Source organism: Hyla sarda, chromosome 2 (genome assembly GCF_029499605.1).
Source record: "Hyla sarda isolate aHylSar1 chromosome 2, aHylSar1.hap1, whole genome shotgun sequence".
In the NCBI taxonomy this organism is placed as follows: Eukaryota; Metazoa; Chordata; class Amphibia; order Anura; family Hylidae; genus Hyla; species Hyla sarda.
Genome location: NC_079190.1, coordinates 147,962,318 through 147,980,602, shown reverse-complemented (window position 1 = coordinate 147,980,602; position 18,285 = coordinate 147,962,318). Strand labels below are relative to the sequence as shown.

General features: G+C 42.5%; 1 protein-coding gene across 5 annotated transcripts in view; it reads right to left on the bottom strand.

Annotated features, from left to right (window-relative positions):
- Nucleotides 1-11,421: 11,421 nt before the first annotated feature.
- NDFIP2 (Nedd4 family interacting protein 2) overlaps nucleotides 11,422-18,285 on the bottom strand; it is a 155,461-nt gene continuing 148,597 nt past the window's right edge. For 3 of the 5 annotated variants that reach the window (XM_056555574.1, XM_056555578.1, XM_056555575.1), the window contains one exon: nucleotides 11,422-16,543. In XM_056555574.1, the coding sequence (XP_056411549.1) occupies nucleotides 16,389-16,543 (155 nt within the window). In that variant the 3' untranslated portion in view covers nucleotides 11,422-16,388. The remainder of the gene's footprint in view (nucleotides 16,544-18,285) is intronic. The other 2 variants (XM_056555576.1, XM_056555579.1) reach the window with 1 other exon arrangement.

Genomic DNA, 18,285 nt, shown 5'->3' with positions numbered 1-18,285 from the left:
ACCATTTTTTTCACTAAATATATTTCCAAAGGTGCTATTGACATGACATTTTCACCAGATGTTGGTAACAACTCAAGATATATATATATATATATATATATATATATATATGTATATTAGGGATCAACCAATATCGTTTTTTTAGGACCGATACCGATAATCTGGGGAGGTTAGGGCCGATAGCCGATAACTTATACCGATATTCCGGTATAAGTTATCAGCTATTTATCCCCCTGCGACACCGCTGCAGATCATTGATTTAAAACGGGCGCTTTAAATCAATGCACTGCAGTGGCTTTTGCGGTGCCATAGGCCGCCACCCGCTTCTCTCCCCCTGCCTGTCCGGGGGTCCTGAGACCTATCACCGCCACCGCTCCCCCCCACAATGCCTAGGTGTGCCTCCAGCTGTTGCAGAACTACTACTCCCAGCATGCCCGGACAGCCGTTGGCTGTCCGGGCATGCTGGGAGTTGTAGTTTTGCAACAGCTGGAGGGCCTACTGTAGGTATAGTATATTATACAGACCCCTGTCCATCCCAGAACCCTGACTCACCTTCCCAGTTGCTGCAGGGACTGTCCGGGGAGGGTGGTCTGGGCCATCCATCCTTCCTTCCTGTAGTGTCCGGCAGCATTCCGGGTGGAGGGTGAACCGGTCCTGGCTGTCGTTCTTCTTCGGGGGTCCTCTTCTCCACTCCGGGCAGGCTCCGGCCTAGTAACGCTGCATAGACGCCGCTGCGCAGCGACGCACCTGACGTCACGGCGTAGTGGCGTCTATGCAGCGTACTAGGCCGGAGCCTGCCCGGAGTGGAGAAGAGGACCCCCGGAGAAGGACAGCCCGGACTGGTTCACCCTCCACCCGGAATGCCACCGGACACTACAGGAAGGAAGGATGGATGGCCCGGACCACCCCCATTACTGGTAAGTTTAATTTTGTTTTTATTGACTCGGAGGGTGGGGGAGGGGCCTGACCGGTATAGCAGTATGGGCAAAAATCCATACCGTGGGAGAAAAAAAAACGGTATCCGGTATACCGCCCAGCACTACGGTGGGGGGTGCAACGCGGTGCGGTGGGTCGGGGGGGGGGGCGGTCACAGTGCAGTGGGGGCAGTGCGGGGGGCGGGGCATTGTCATCTTATCGGCAAGGTAATTGCCGATACTGATAATGCCCAAAATCGTGATTATCGGCCGATAATATCGGCCATACCGATAATCGGTTGATTCCTAATATATAACTCGATAAGGGACATTTATCAAAGCATTTAATAGGTTTTTTTTTCCGCTTAAAATTGTCGCAAAAAAGTCGCATGTGCGACTACTTTATTTTTTGTGCGGTTTTTTGATTGTTCAGTTCCCTATCAAAGTGATTTTTTACTTGGAGTGGTCAGAGATTTATTAAGTGCGAAAGTCGCTAAAAAGTCGCATCAGTACTAAATTTATTCCAGTTCAGACATGGAGCAGAAAAAGCCACTACCAAAGCAAAAAATTAAAATAAAAATGCTTACCTAAAAGAAATTTAACAACAGGCTGAAACCAGTTTATATACTGTATAAGTCGCACATAAGCAAAAACAAAATTGTAAGTAAAAAAGAACTAAAAAAAAGGAATACATAAGCAAACATTGCTAAATGTCCCCCAATGTGAGTATGTGTATGTTCCAGCATCACGTCCAAACGGCTAAAGATATTAACATGAAACTTGGCAAACATAGGATACGTGATTTAACCATTTCCCACCCCCATTTGCCAGAGTCTGTTTTTTTTTAACCCCTTAAGGATGCAGGGTTTTTCCGTTTTTGCATTTTCATTTTTTCCTCATCACCTTCTAAAAATCATTACGCTTTCAATTTTGCTCCTAAAATTCCATACGATGGCTTATTTTTTGCGCCACCAATTCCACTTTGCAGTGACATTAGTCATTTTACCTAAATATCCACGGCGAAGTGGAAAAAAAATTGAAAAAAAAAATGCTATTTTGTAACTTTTGGGGGCTTCTGTTTCTACACAGTGCATTTTTAGGTAAAAATGACACCTTATCTTTATTCTGTAGGTCTATACGGTTAAAATGATACCCTACTTATATAGGTTGGATATTGTATTACTTCTAAAAAAAAAAAAAAAAATCATAACATGCAGGCAAATTTACACGTTTAAAATTGTCATCTTCTGACCCCTATAACTTTTTTATTTTTCCGCGTACAGGCCGGTATGAGGGCTCATTTTTTGCACCGTGATCTGAAGTTTTTAACGGTACCATTATATCGACCAAATTTTTTAATTGCTTTTTATTATTTTTTTCATGATATAAAAAGTGACCAAAAATACGCTTTTTTGGACTTTGGAATTTTTTTGCGTGTACGCCATTGACCGTGCACTTTTATTAACTATATATTTTATAGAGTTCGGACATTTCCGCACGCGAGGATACCACATGTTTATTTTTATTTACAGGTTTTTTTAAGATGGGAAAAGGGGGATGATTCTTAGTTTTATTAGGAAAGGGGTAAATGATCTTTATTAACTTTTTTTCACACTTTTTTTTTTTGCAGTGTTAACCCCCCCCCATAGTGGCTATTACACTGCACATACCGATCTCATACACAGATCATTGCCGTACATTGACACGGCAAAAATCTGTGTTATCGGCGGTCGATTTCAGGCTTGGTGCAATCAATTGCCGATCGGACATGACAGAGGCAGGTAAGGTAAGATCCTTCACCGCGATGGTCCCGATCAGCCCGTCTCAGCTGTCGGGAAGCTTTCACTTTCATTTTAGACACGGCAATCAACTTTGAACGCCGCGTCCTAAAGGTTAATAGCGCGCGGCACAACGATCGGTGCCGCACGCTATTACCCAGGGTCCCGACTTTAATTAGCTGCCGGGACTGACCCGGTATGATGCGGGGTCATGGCGTGACCCCGCATTATATATTGGGACCAGGCGCAGGGCGTACAGGTAGGCCCTGCATCCTTAAGAGGTAAAAGTCCCATACAAGTCTATGGGAAATATATGTTACTGCATAACTTGCAAATGGCTGGAGATATTTCGATAATACTTGATCACATGTTACTTTTAAGTCCACTTAAAATATAGGATAGTTAATTAAACCCTTAACTACCTCCATTTGTGAGGGTAAGGATTTTTGTTTAACCCCTTAAGGACCAAGGACATCCTTGGTCCTGATCCCGTGATATAACACAGGGTTACACGGTAACCCCGCATCATATCACGGCGGGCCCGGCGTCATAGTGAAGCCGGGACCCGCCGCTAATAGCGCGCAGCGCCGATCGCGGCGCCGCGCGCTATTAACCATTTAGCCGCGGCTAAAAGCGAAAATAAAAGCTGCCGGTTAACTCAGTGGGCTGTTCGGGATAGCGGCGGCGAAATCGCGGCATCCCGAACAGCTTACAGGACAGCGGGAGGGCCCCTACCTGCCTCCTAGCTGTCCGATCGCCGAATGACTGCTCAGTGCCTGAGATCCAGGCATGAGCAGTCAAGTGGCAGAATCATCGATCACTGGTTTCCTATGAGAAACCAGTGATCAATGATAAAGATCAGTGTGTGCAGTGTTATAGGTCCCTATGGGAGCTATAAGACTGCAAAAAAAAGTGAAAAAAAAAAGTGAATGAATATCATTTAACCCCTCTCCTATTAAAAGTTTGAATCACCCCCCTTTTCCCATAAAAAAAAAAAAAAAACAGTGTAAATAAAAATAAACATATATGGTATCACCGCGTGCGGAAATGTCCGAATTATAAAAATATATCGTTAATTAAACCGCTCGGTCAATGGCGTACGCGCAAAAAAAATTAAAAAGTCCAAAATAGTGCATTTTTGGTCACTTTTTATACCATTTAAAAATTAATTAAAAAGCGATCAATAAGTCCTATCAATGCAAAAATGGTACCGTTAAAAACTTCAGATCACGGCGCAAAAAATGAGTCCTCATACCGCCCCATACACGGAAAAATAAAAAAGTTATAGGGGACAGTAGATAACAATTTTAAATGTATTAATTTTCCTGCATGTAGTTATGCTCCTTCGTTTTTTGCTCCTTGCCTTTAAAACATCATAACTCTTTCAATTTTGTACCTAAAAATCCATATGATTGCTTATTTTTTGCGCCACCAATTCTACTTTGTATTGACGTCAGTCATTTTGCCCAAAAATCTACGGTGAAACGGAAAAAAAAAATTAAAATGGTACCCTACTTATATAGGTTTGATTTTTTCCGGATGTACGACAAAATCAAACCTATATAAGTAGGGTACCATTTTAATACAATACAAAGTAGAATTGGTGGCGCAAAAAATAAGCAATCATATGGATTTTTAGGTACAAAATTGAAAGAGTTATGATGTTTTAAAGGCAAGGAGCAAAAAACGAAAATGCAAAAACTGAAAAACCCCCGGTCCTTAAGGGGTTAAAGTCCCCTGCAAATCTATGGGAAATGTATGTTCCCACATAACTTCTGTACAGCTGGAGAAATTTCAGAAATACCTGGTACACATATTACTTATATGTCAAATAAAAATATTTGATAGTTAAATTAACGCTTACATACACCTTTATATAAAAGAAGGGTTTTTGTTTCAAGTCCCATGCAAGTATATGGGACTTCCAGTACCTTACAGCACAAGCTCCGCTCTGCATCTCCTGGTGATTGTGTCAGTCTGGCTTGCAAGCCACACCCCATCTCACAGAGACATGCCCACTGTTCAAGCCCCACCCCTTTTATTCTCTACCCTTTTGTGCATCGGTCTGGCTTGCAAATCACACCCAGTCCCACAAAGCCATGTCCCCTTCTATTTTCAGCTTACAATACCTTCATCACAAATCAGTCCCACCTGAGGACAGGATATGAGGATGGGACAAAAGGATGGCATATGAGGACGGGATATGAGGTCAAGATAGGAGGAAGGGATAGGAAGTCGGGATATGAGGTCGAGATAGGACAGGATATAAAGACTGGATATGAAGTCAGGATATGAGGTTGAGATATGGGGATGGGATATGGGATCGGGATATGACAACAATATATGAGGATGGGATATGAAGTCAAAAACTTCCTCCATTGTTGATTTTCCTCCCCAACAAGGATTAAGAAGGAAAAATCGGGCAACGCCGGGTACTCAGCTAGTCCATATATACAAAGAACCCATAACAAGCTAAGAAATTAAGTTGTGTGTAATAATGTAAAATGACACAGGAAAAAAGTATCGAACATCCATACTGATACTTATTTAATACATTATGCAAAAGCCTTTGTTGGTAATGACAGCTTCAAGATGCCTCCTGTATGGAGAAACTCATTCATTGTCACATTCATTGATCTGGTGAGATTTTGGCACATTCTTCCACACGAACAGTCTTCAAATCTAGAAGATTCCATGGGCCTATGAATCATGATCTTCAATTCTTTCCAGAGATTTTTTAAGGGATTTAAATGGGCAAGGTCAGATACAAAAACTTTTTATATGGCAAAACATTCAACTTTCTAATGTATTTCGTAAGAAAATTTTATTTCCTTTTTATAGAAATCATGGCTTTGTCCAAGCTGAAGCAAAGGTATGGACAAAGTCCAGTAAGTGAGGGTAGGCTAGCACTTCGCCCTGCTTTCTCCTGTCTGATAGCACTCCTCTGTACTCTCTCCTGTCTGATAGCACTCCTCTGTGCTCTCTCCTGTCTGATAGCACTCCTCTGTGCTCTCTCCTCTCTGATAGTACTCCTCTGTGCTCTCTCCTCTCTGATAGTTCTTCTCTGTGCACTCTCCTGTCTGATACCACTCCTCTGTGCTCTGTCCTGATATCACTCCTCGGTGCTCTCTCCTGTCCGATACCACTTCTCTGTGCTCTCTCCTGTCTGATAGCACTCCTCTGTACTCTCTCCTGTCTGATGGCACTCCTCTGTACTCTCTCCTGTCTGATAGCACTCCTCTGTACTCTCTCCTGTCTGATAGCACTCCTCTGTGCTCTCTCCTCTCTGATAGTACTCCTCTGTGCTCTCTCCTCTCTGATAGTTCTTCTCTGTGCACTCTCCTGTCTGATACCACTCCTCTGTGCTCTATCCTGTCTGATAGGACTCCTCTGTGCTCTCTCCTGTCTGATAGGACTCCTCTGTGTGCTCTCCTGTCTGATAGTACTCCTCTGTGCTCTCTCCTCTCTGATAGTACTCCTCTGTGCACTCTCCTGTCTGATACCACTCCTCTGTGCTCTCTCCTGTCTGATACCACTTCTCTGTGCTCTCTCCTGTCTGATTGCACTCCTCTGTGCTCTATCCTGTTTGATAGCACTCCTCTGCGCTCTCTCCTGTCTAATAGGACTCCTCTGTGTTATCTCTTGTCTGATGGCACTCCTCTGTGCTCTCTCCTCTCTGATAGTTCTTCTCTGTGCATTCTCCTGTCTGATACCACTCCTCTGTGCTCTCTCCTGTCTGATACCACTCATTTGTGCTCTCTCCTGTCTGATAGGACTCCTCTGTGCTCTCTCCTGTCTGATAGGACCCCTCTGTGTGCTCTCCTGTCTGATAGGACTCCTCTGTGCGCTCTCCTGTCTGATAGGACTCCTCTGTGTGCTCTCCTGTCTGATGTCAGTCTACCTGTCAGTGTATCATGTTGCCCTTTAAGAAGCATCTGCATTAGAGCAGTCATTCACCCAGGTCATGCATGTTCCAGCGCCACCTATAAATTCACATTTAAAACACACACTGTCACAAATCTCACAGTATATTTCCTGTGCAGTGCCATAGCAAACCTCCACCATATGTCAACGTTTTGTAGGGGAATTGGCTCACAGGATAACAGTCTCATGGGTGAGACGGGCTCATGGCACCATGAATTTCAGGCCAACTAAGAGATTTCCTGCTCAAACTGGTCTCAGCTTTATTTTCATCGGAATTGTTAAAATATCATGTATTATATTAATGTCCATAATTTAAGTGTAAAGTGTTAATTACAGACTCTACCATACACAGCTGGCCGAGCACATATTATCTATTAGACAAGCTAGGTGGAAATAATTTTATATCAAAGTAAATTTACATCAAGAGTACAAAACATATATTCTAGCTGTCAAATTGAAAAACCTAGTACCTGCCACCTCAAAAAAAAAAATAAAAAAAATCACACGATTCCAAAGCAATGACTCCCACGTGCTGGCATCACCAACACATGGCGTGAAACCTTCTCTTTCCACTCCAGCTCTTTGGTAGCTGGACTACCACGGAATGTATTTTGAAATAGTCACTGTAGTTACAAACAACTTCCCTCTATTTGTTACCCTATGTGATCTGTAACATACTTGTATATGACTTAATTTACTACAAAAAATTAAAACCTAGATGTATCACTTAAAAATGGCAAACTACTGCCCACTATCCAAACTACAGTTCCAAGAGTAAGAAACTATTGCATTATATCCAAACCCCAGGGCCAAAGCCCGGGGTTAAAAAACCCTATATAATCAACCCTAAAATGTAACTTTTTTAAGTGTCACTTTAAAATCAACCCCAATGTGAAAGTTAAAACTGACATGAAGACAGGGTAGTACGTATTTAAACAGTGATAAACTCAGAGAGCACCTCACAAGAATTCAGGTATGTGCGGTACTGCAGTTCACCGCAGGTACAAGCCCCTGTCTGTGTGTCCTTTAAAACTGAAACAACATGCCAAACTCTACATGTTTCGCCGTAACAATGGCGTTCTCAAGAGGTATATAGTGGAAGTAGGGTACCACACATACCTGAATTCTAGAGAGATGTTCTCTGAGTTTATCACTGTTTAATACGTACTACCCGGTCTCTGTGTCAGTTTTAACTTTCACATTGAGGTTGATTTTGAAGTGACACTAATAAAAGTTTAATTTTAGGGTTGATTAGGGTTTTTTTTTTTTACCCCGGGCTTTGGCACTGGGGTTTGGATATATTGTGGCTTTGGCCCCTAACTGCACTTTGGATTATTGTTGAAAGAGAAACAATTGCACTTACCCAACTGTAGAAATCTTCATCTCTTAATTCCTTGTGTAGATTACAAAATATGTAGCGGTGAGAACATGAACGACATCAGGAGCGATACATATGACATCAGTCATTTCTTGTGTTGAAACAGATGTTGCAGCAGGTATCGCTTCTGATGTTGTTGTTCATGTTCTTACTGCTGCACATTTTGTCATCTGCACTTTGAATAAAGAGATGACGATTTCTACAGTTGGGTGAGTGCAATTGTTTCTTACTCTTGGAATTGTTGTCTGCATACATATCTACATGTGAATTAGCATCCCCACCAGAATTTGCTGCTGATTAGACTCCAGGTGTGAAGTTGCATTCAGGTTAAGCAGTGCCAAGCCCATTCTCTGCTTGTGGATACTGCCCACTATCCGTTGTTGGCGGGGAAATTCATATTTAGCAGCAGAGAAATAAGAATAAAACAGAGGAAATAGAATAGAGGTGGGGCTTATCCTATGCTATATGCATAAGAGAACCTGGACTGTGTATATGCAATTCTGAGCCAGTCTGCCTCATACAGAGGATCCATGATGTGCCTGAAAGGTAAACCAAGGTTTCCCAGCTATGTCTCACTACCCATAAATCTCTGGGAAGCTGTTTCTTGTATAACTTGTCAGCATTAACATTACCAGAAGCAGTTCACTGCTCAGACCAGTGCTACTTTTGTGGTGTAACCCACTTCCTTGCTGTAATCCTTCCTTTAGCTTTACATAAGTACCGGCAGTATTTCCTCAGTTAGAGCAGCACAGATTTCGTGATGTAATCCCTGTCTTGCTGCCACCCCCCCCCCCCCCCACCCTACCTTTTACAATCTATAGATCTCCAGATTACCATTTGCAGCTGGCCCCAAAAGAATTATGGCAACATACTTAATTATCATATTCATTTCATAGCAGGCCCTTTTAAACTGAGGAAATAGTTGAAATTGTATTATATTTGTTCTGTACACATTATATACTATTTAAAACATGTATACACAAAAAAGGAAAATTACAAAAGTTCCACAGCTGATCTTTCAACAAAAGGCAAGAAATCGACAGTTGAGCTTTCAACAAAATCATATTTTATTGAATTGTTGCTTACAATACACATACATTAAAAATAGAAAAATAAAAAGGCAGATGAATTTTAAGAAAAGTGTGCAAATCAACTAATAAGCAATTTGTCAGCAGTCCAAAAGAGTCTGGCATTTTATTTTGTAGCATTATAATTTTTAAATAGAAAAAAACATTTTTTGAAAATCTTGCATCAGTCCAGAGTGGTTTAAATATTTCCATTCTAAGTTTTTCGGAGTAAGAACATAATCAAAATATATTTTTACATAATACCAAACCAAACAAACAAATAACAAAATGGATATCTAACAGCAATAATTTCTAAATGTAACATTACTATTTAAAGTCTGATTGCCATCAATTTCCGCCAACTATGAACCCACAATATTTGATATTACCTTGTACTTATAACTAGGGATCGACCGATATCGTTTTTTTTAGGGCCGATACTGATAATCGGTGCAGGTTAGGGCCGATAGCCGATAACTCATACCGATATTCCGGTATAAGTTATCGGCTATTTAACCCCCTGCGACACCGCTGCAGATAATTGATTTAAAGCGGGCGCTTTAAATCAATGATCTGCATTGGCTTTTTTGGTGCGGCTATGGCCATTGCGGGGCCATAGGCGCCGCCACCCGCTTCTCTCCCCTACCTGTCCGGGTGGTCCGGGCCATCCATCCATCGTTCATGTAGTGTCCGGGGGCGTTCCGGGTGGAGGGTGGTCCGGTCCGGGCTGTCCTTCTTCTCCGGCGGTCATCTTCTCCACTCCGGGCAGGCTCCGGCCTAGAACCCTGCATAGACGCCGCTGCGCAGTGACGCCCGTGCGCAGCGACGCACCTGACGGCACGGCGTAGCGGCGTCTATGCAGCGTACTAGGCCGGAGCCTGCCCGGAGTAGAGAAGAAGACCGTGGGAGAAGATGGACAGCCCGGACCGGACCACCCTCCACCCGGAACGCCCCCGGACACTACATGAAGGAAGGATGGCCTGGACCACCCCCATTACGGGTAAGTTTAATTTTTTTATTGACTCGGAGGGTGGGGGAGGGGCCCGACCGGTATAGCGGTATGGGAAAAAATCCATACCGGTATACCGCCTAGCATCACGGTGGGGGGTGCGACGCGGTGCGGTGGGTCGGGGGTGCGGTGCGGCGGGTCGAGGGGGTGGCGGTCGCGGTGCGGGGAGCGGGGCATTATCGGCTTATTGGCAAGATAATTGCCAATACCGATAATGCCCAAAATCGTGATTATCGGCCGATAATATCGGCCATGCCGATAATCGGTCAATCCCTACTTATAACCACTCAGTTACAGTCATGTGAATCACCAACCCTCCAAAATCCTTAATATATACATTGATACAGTAGGGATCTACATCTATGCTGAAGAAAACTAGCTTAGAAGTGTCAGTGTTGCGGCTATGTGCATTAAGGCTTCTGATTTACCGTTTTTGAATTACTCAATAGGTGAGTAAACCATTTTTTAAATAGTAAGAATTAGGCCACAATCATCGGAAGGAATCTTTAGGTTGTTCCCATAGTGAAAAGAAGTAGAAAATGCAGAGAATATTGCCTTCAATGGCTTTAAGGCCAAGTTGCAGATTTGCTGCATTTTCCCCTCAATGACCCCTACATAAGAAGAAATACAGACATGCGTTTAGTGTTTGTACCGTTTGGATTTTCTATTGAAATCAACAGGTTTGAAACCAATTGATATTTTGCTGACATGAAAATATTGCAATGCAAACTGTTAAACTTACCAATAGACATGTGTAAATTCCATGTTTGTTAATGGAGAATGTCTACATAAATAAAGTAAACCTTTAGCTCCAGTATATTGCTCTTGAGGCCAGTTATAGCTATTTTAGCAAGAAGACTGAGAATGGAAGACCAACACTGTATAGGTTCTAAGCTACACTTCTTTATAGCACAGATTCAAAGCTGAGGAGCACCAGTAAAGTGTTTTTTCTATCCCCTGTCATTTCCATCAGATGTACAATGTATACATGGCAAAGAAAGCATCTTAAAGGAGTACTCCGGCGCGCACTTTTTTCCTTTTATCCTGTCTGGGCTGCAAAATAAAAGAAAACACACTTTCTCTTACCTGACAACGAGCCCCCGGAGCTCCGGTACAGGTGTTCGGTCCCCGGGCTGTATTCTTCTTACTTCCTGTTAGCCCGGCACGTCACACGGAGCTTCAGCCTATCACCGGCCGAGGCGGAACATCGCTGCGGCCAGTGATAGGCTGAAGCTCCGTGTGACGTGCCGAGCTAACAGGAAGTAAGAAGAATACAGCCCGGGGACCGAACACCTGTACCGGCACTGGGGGCTCATTGGCAGGTAAGAGAAAGTGTGTTTTCTTTTCTTTTGCAGCCTGGACGGGATAAAAGGAAAAAAGTGCGCACCGGAGTACTTCTTTAAAGGGTTTGTCTGAATTAAATGATTGTTGGCAGAATGATGGTTAAAATATCACAAATGATGTAATATATTTTTCTCAGATTTTAAAGAGGTTATACAGGTGAAACAAAAATGAGCTCGATGGCCATGGTAAAATTAATAAACAAGCTATGCCTGCAGATGCCATGCCAACATGCTTTGTTCTCTGCTGGCCTTGGCTTCTTCTGGGTTCTGTGTAACCCAATCCCACAGGACCTGCAGTGATGTTCTGCCTCAGTGACCGACTGGCTGAGCAGGCAGGTCCTGTAAGGTCGGGACAACACACAACCAAGAAGTGGAGACCAGCAGGAGGAGGTACAGGCTGTTTATTATTTTTACATTACCCCAGCTGTTGAGCAAATTTTTGTTTTCCCAAACATCCCCTTAAAGGGGTACTCCACTGCGAAACATGTTATCCAGTTTAGCGCTCAGTGCCGGATGACTGGCGATCACAGCCGCCATGTACCCTCTATTCATGTCTACGGTAGGAGGCGTGACAGCTATGTACTAGTCGTCATGCCCCCTCCCATAGACGTGAATCAGGGGCGTGGGGTAACGTCACGACCACGGAAGCTCCAAGCTTCTGTGTTCTTGATGCAGTTGATGCCCTCAGCGGTGGGACCCCCATGATCAGACATCTTATTATTTATATATAAAAAAATAATAGTAATATATCAGAAAATGGGCCCTGGGGCCCCAAAGTACCTAATGACAGTGCAGCTTATTTTTCCAGAGCAGTGTAAAAATATTAAGCTGATCTGTGACTGGCTGCTACGGGCAACAGGTCAGTTTTGATAAATATGGTCAATGATGATGGTAACCCATCATACAGCCAGATGCATGTTAACATAATTCCAGTTTTAATTGATAATGTCAGTTTAAGTTTATACATTTAAATAAATAAAAGTTGACTTAAGGCCTGCACACATTAGTCAATTATCCTAGAAAAATTGGTCATTTCCAAACGATTCTCTATATCATGCTCCCCACCGGGTTGGGAAGAATTTCTTCTTTACTGGCAGCGAGTATTATTTCACTGGAATCCATTAGATTCTAAAGAACAGATTTTTAAATCACCAATTTTTCATGAATGGTTTATCATCTGTATTTAAACAATGCTTCCCTTTACAACGTGTCACGGGCATTCAGTTCATGTGTAGTTAAAAGAATGTGAATGTACAATGTAAATTTCAGAAATTAACACCTCTTGTTCTAAAAGGTAAGTAGAGTGCCACTCCAAACTATATATAATGTCAATATTTTATCATGGTGAAAGGAAACAATTTTGTCAACACATAATGCGAAGGCACTATGAGAGTCAGTGGTTCTTTTTAAGACTTTGTCCACATTGGCATTTGGTGATACATGAGGTTGGTTTGGCTTTCGATGATTTCCCAAGTAATATAGATGGAGACAAAAGAAATCCAGATTCTATGCACACATATGCAAATCACTAAAGATGCTCTATAGTGGTAATAAGAAACAGTCTCTCCATGTTCTCCAACAAAGTGTCACTAGCCATAAGATACGGCCCAGACAATATCTCCAGCTGTGCATCCTACTAAATATGAAGTTACAGAATGACTATGAACTAGTGGTTCATCATTTCTATATATGCTGGCTATTTTGTTGTCCATCATAGTTCTAGGATAAAAATGATAATCCTAATCTTAATAGATACAATACAATAGACCTATTATAAACTGAAGGCCAGAAAAACGCAAGACTCCGATATTTCTAAATCATGAGATTTCATAAAATGAAATGCACAAACTAATTCTACACCATTGCCAAATCATATTCCAGTTGCAGTTGCATTATTTAACTCCATTGCACCTTACTGCAACCTTTGCATTTTGTGCCAAGTCTTAAAGAGGTACTTTCCAACTGGGAAATTTATAGCATCCTCACAGGATGTGCCATAAACATCTGATGGATGTGGCTCTTTCCACGGAGGCCCACACCTATTCTGAAAACAGGGGTCCCCTATTGCACACACATGCTTGTGCTGCTTTTTCCCCATTATATGCAGCTGCAGCCTCACCGGGTAGGTAGGGGATTTCTATTCTCCACTTGGGTGGGTCCAAGAAGTCAGACTTGCATTGATATGACATTCATGGCTTGTCCTGTGGATATGCTGTAAATGTTCAAATTGGGAATACCTCTTTAAAAGGGGTTGTCCGAGGACATAATATTTTTTTACATATGGCTGGGGGAGTGTTAAAAATAAAATAAGTCATACTACCCCACCCCATTCCCCTTCAGCTGTTGTGTCCACACCTCTTGGTCTTTGCTTGTCATTGCTACTTCCTGGCTCCCGTAAGGAGTTACAGCAGGACTGTATGAGGTGGGACAACGCTATGTCAGTGTTTGGCTGAGAAGACAGTTCTGAGACAACTAAGCAATAGAACCAGGAAGCAGTGGTAATGAGCGAGGACAGGGAGGTGTTGGAACAGCAGCTGCGGGGGGATTGGAGAAGGAAAGTATGACTTTTTAACACACCCCCATACGCAAAAAATGTTGTGTCCCTAGATAACTCCTCTAAGGTTGCTGTTAGAAATAGAAGCAGCCACTTCCAATCATGTGCAAAATTAGCTCTCAGAATCGACAGGATTAAGAGATGACATTATGTTTTCCAGCAATAAAATGTTCCACAGTTTAATTAGCATTACTAAAAAATGCTATCATTCCAGACGTAAAGGCTGTACAGGAAATAAAAACACTGCTAAAATGATAAATAAATAATGAAGACACGTTTGTCCTTACAGAGGACACAATGCACACTGCTCCTTGCTACTGCATATTAGATTACAGAGTATTGCTATGTGCTGCCGCTATTATCCCCATCAGGCTACTAAACAGACGCTTTACAATTTGATCAGTCTGCCCGTTAAGTTTTCACTTTGATAAATAGTCATTTAGAATATGGTTAAAAATTTGGAGTGCGTAAGTTGATCACATAGGCTCTCATTTTATTTAACCCCTTCCTTACTAGTCTAGCTGTGCACCCCTCTGATTTTCCTTGAGCAGCGGACAAAGCTATTTTCATTGGCACTTGGAAAGTGAACATGTCAGCTAAAATTAGAAAGGCTACTACTACATACTGGTTAAATATCTTAGCGGGTAAAGAAGATGGTTACGTTGGCAAATACATTGTGTCCATGATATAGTAGCGAGATATTCCAAAGACACTTGGTATAAAGTGAAGACGCTGCGTTGACCTCGCTCATCATTCTGAAACCAAAGACCTGCTGATGCTTTCTTCAGGCCATTCGTTTCATCTGTTTGTTCAACCATTGCTCAGATTAGACAATGACAGATCACAAGACAATGATAGAACCTGATGAGACCACAAGGGATTGTATGGCACATTTTTAACAGCGTGTATCAAGAACCTTTGTTCTATTCATTTATAAAAAAAACAAAACAAAAAGCTAAATGTTAGTAAAAATAGACATATATTATTCAGATTTAAATTAACTTCATTAACATAGTGCTTAGCTATAATGAACTTGCCAAATATAGTCATGTGAAGATGCATATTTACAACGAGTAAAGTCTTTTTCTCAGCAAAATAATTGTGCCTCTTTTTTCCTTTTGTTCGGAAAAAACTATTCATGCTAAAGTCATATGCACAAAAAAAAAATTATAAAAATGTTTAATCAGCTTAAATCAGTTAAGGAGATATTTCCCTCATAAAACGATGGTGTATCACTAAAATATGCCATCACTTTATGAACGGTGGGAGACTGACCTCTGAGATCTTCACCAAACCTGAAAATGAAGGGCCACAGGGTTGATTCCGTGCTGTAGCTACTTCATAGATTTTTCTTGTACAGAGATGTCCTAGATCCCCCACTGTGCAGGAGACCTGAGGCACCTTTGCCTTTAAAGGGGTATTCCTGCTTTATACATCTTATCCCCTATCCAAAGGATAGGGGATAATATGTACGATTGCAGCGGTCACGCCGCTGGGGACTCCCTGCAATCTCGCTGCAGCCCCCGGCACTCTTTGCCGGGCACTGCCTCCAAGAGCGTAACGTGACAGACACGCCTCCTAGTGATGTCATGCCCCTCCCATAGACATGAATGGAGGGGCATAGCACCACTGGGGGGCGTGGCCGTGACGTCACTTCCCCGTCTCTGAAGCAGCGGCCAACACAGAGTGCCGGGGGCTGCACCGAGATAGTGGGGGTCCCCAGCGGCGGGATCCCTGCGATCGTACATCTTATCCCCATCCTTTGGATAGGGGATAAGATGTATAAAGCCGGAATGCCCCTTTAAGTGAATGAGTCAGCAGCATCTTTCCGCACAGCGGTGCACAGGTCTGCAGTGGTGAATCAGGCCTCTGGCCCCTTAATTCTCAGGAATCCTACAGGTGAGATCCCGTTATGAGGCGATGGCATGTCTTACTGATATGTCATCACATTAAGAGAAGGGAATACCCCTTTAATACTCCAAATATTTGCTAAGAATTGTAATAATAAAAAAAAAAAAAAAAAAAAAAAAAAAAAAAACATATGCAGTACAACACTTAGTAATGTGTTTTAACAAGTCAGGTTTAACATGCTACATGGCAATTTTTTTTATACATTTTTTTTTTGCATAAAAAAAAAATAATGGTCTGTCATGTACAGGATTTGGAAAACCTTCCATTTGGCAAATGTGCAATCTTAATGGTACATATACATGTTGAAAACTCGCAGCGGATTTCCCGCTGCTGGAAATCCGCTGCAAGTTTTGCTACCACTGACTATAATGGGTCCAACCGAAAATCTGCAATAGTGGCCGATTTTCCACTGACCCGTTGAAATCACTGGAAGCAAAGCTCACAGCAGATTTACCGTTGCGGGAAACCTGCTGCGAGTTATCAATGCGTGAAGTACCCTAAAGGATATATTTACGAGACTTTTGAGAACTGTATGAAACATCCAGAGCTGCTGGATACCAAGTAACTCATTTTCTTGCTTAGTAGTCTTCTATCTATCACTCTGGCATGTTCTACACCTTCTTGATTCACATTGGATAAAGAAAGGAATGTCTGCTTGTTTTTGCCTAAAAGGAAACAAAAAAAATAAAATAAATAAAAAAAAATTGAAACTAAAAAGTCATAATTACGTATAAACATGCTATTGAAGGGGTACTCCGCCCTGGACATCTTATCCCATATCCAAAGGATAGAGGATAATATGTATGATGGGACCCCTGCGATCTCTGTGCAGCACCTGGCGTCCGTTTAGAATGCTGGGTGATGGCGGCAGGGGTCGTGGTATCACGGCAACGCCCCTCGTTACATCACACCAAGCCCCCTCAATGCAAGTCTATTATGTTCTGAACGCTTGGAGCGGGGGTCGTGATGCCACACCCCCTCCCGTAGACTTGCATTGAGGAGGCGTGGTGTCACGAGAGGGCATGGCCGTGACGTCACGACCCCAGCTCCAAGCATTCTGAACAAGATGTTGCGAACCCTGGGGCAGTGGAGTACGCCTTTAATCCTGCAGTAACACATACAAAATCTTTTTTCCAGTATCTCTCATACAGTGGGGTATTTAAGGGAAAGAGCAGACATCGCCGACAATCTTCTCAGTACAGAACAGAAGAACAAATTGAGCTGCTGCGTGACCCCATAACATAAATGACAGTACTTCACATTTCTAGTAGCAAAAAAAGTTTGGAAACCACTAGCAACATTTCAAAGGGATACTAAACTTAAATGCAGGTTGTGTCTATCAAAGAATTACTGCCTTCTCCGAAAGTTAACTTTAAAGCGGGTGGGGGGGGGGGGGGAAAAAGCAAACCGGTTCAGCTTTTGAAAGATTAGGAAATTCGTATAGAACCACACAAAAAATACCTATCGAGACATTCTGCCAAAACATCAGTGATGCTTAACAAGAACAGTATTAAATGATCTTAAAGGGGTACTCCACTGGAAAACATTTTTTTTTAATCAACTGGTGCCAGAAAGTTAAACAGATTTGTAAATTACTTCTATTAAGAAATCTTAATCCTTCCAGTACTTATCAGCTGCTCTATGCTCCAGAGGAAGTTATTTTCTTTTATAATTTCATTTCTCCCTGAACACAGTACTCTCTGCTGACACCTCTGCCCATGTCAGGAACTGTCCAGAGCAGGATAGGTTTGCTATGGGGATTTGCTCCTACTCTGGACAGTTCCTGACATGGACAGAGGAGTCAGCAGAGAGCACTGTGGTTAGAGAGAAAGGAAATCCAAAAAGAAAAGAACTTCCTGTGGAACTTTCTGGCACCAGTTGATTTGAAAAAAAAAAAAATATAATAATAATAATAATAATAATAATGTTTTCCAGTGGAGTACTTCTTTAACTTTGTTCATCGATCCAGGGAAAGGTGCAGGTGGACTTATTAGTAAATTGTACTAACCAGGGATGTCCCGATACGGATACTGGTACTGGAATCGATACTGGACATTTGCACGAGTACTTGTACTCATGCAAATGTCCCCGATACCTAATCCGATACCTGTCCCGCCAGCAGGTATCGCGGAGGTGCGGTAAGTCGCCTGCACTCTCTGCTCCCAAGCTATGCAGTGCGCTCAGCAGCTGAGCGCACATCAAAGCCGGGACCCACATTAACCCTTTAGATGCCGCAATCAAAGTTGATTGCGGCGTCTAAAAGTCCTGAGATGTACTGCCGATTAGCTCAGGGATGCTGATTGGGATCACAGCGGTGTAATCGTGAGGTCCCTTACCCTGCTCCGTGCATCCAGTCATGGCAGGCAGTAGTAAAGGAGCGCCAATAACACTGATCACTGCTATGCTA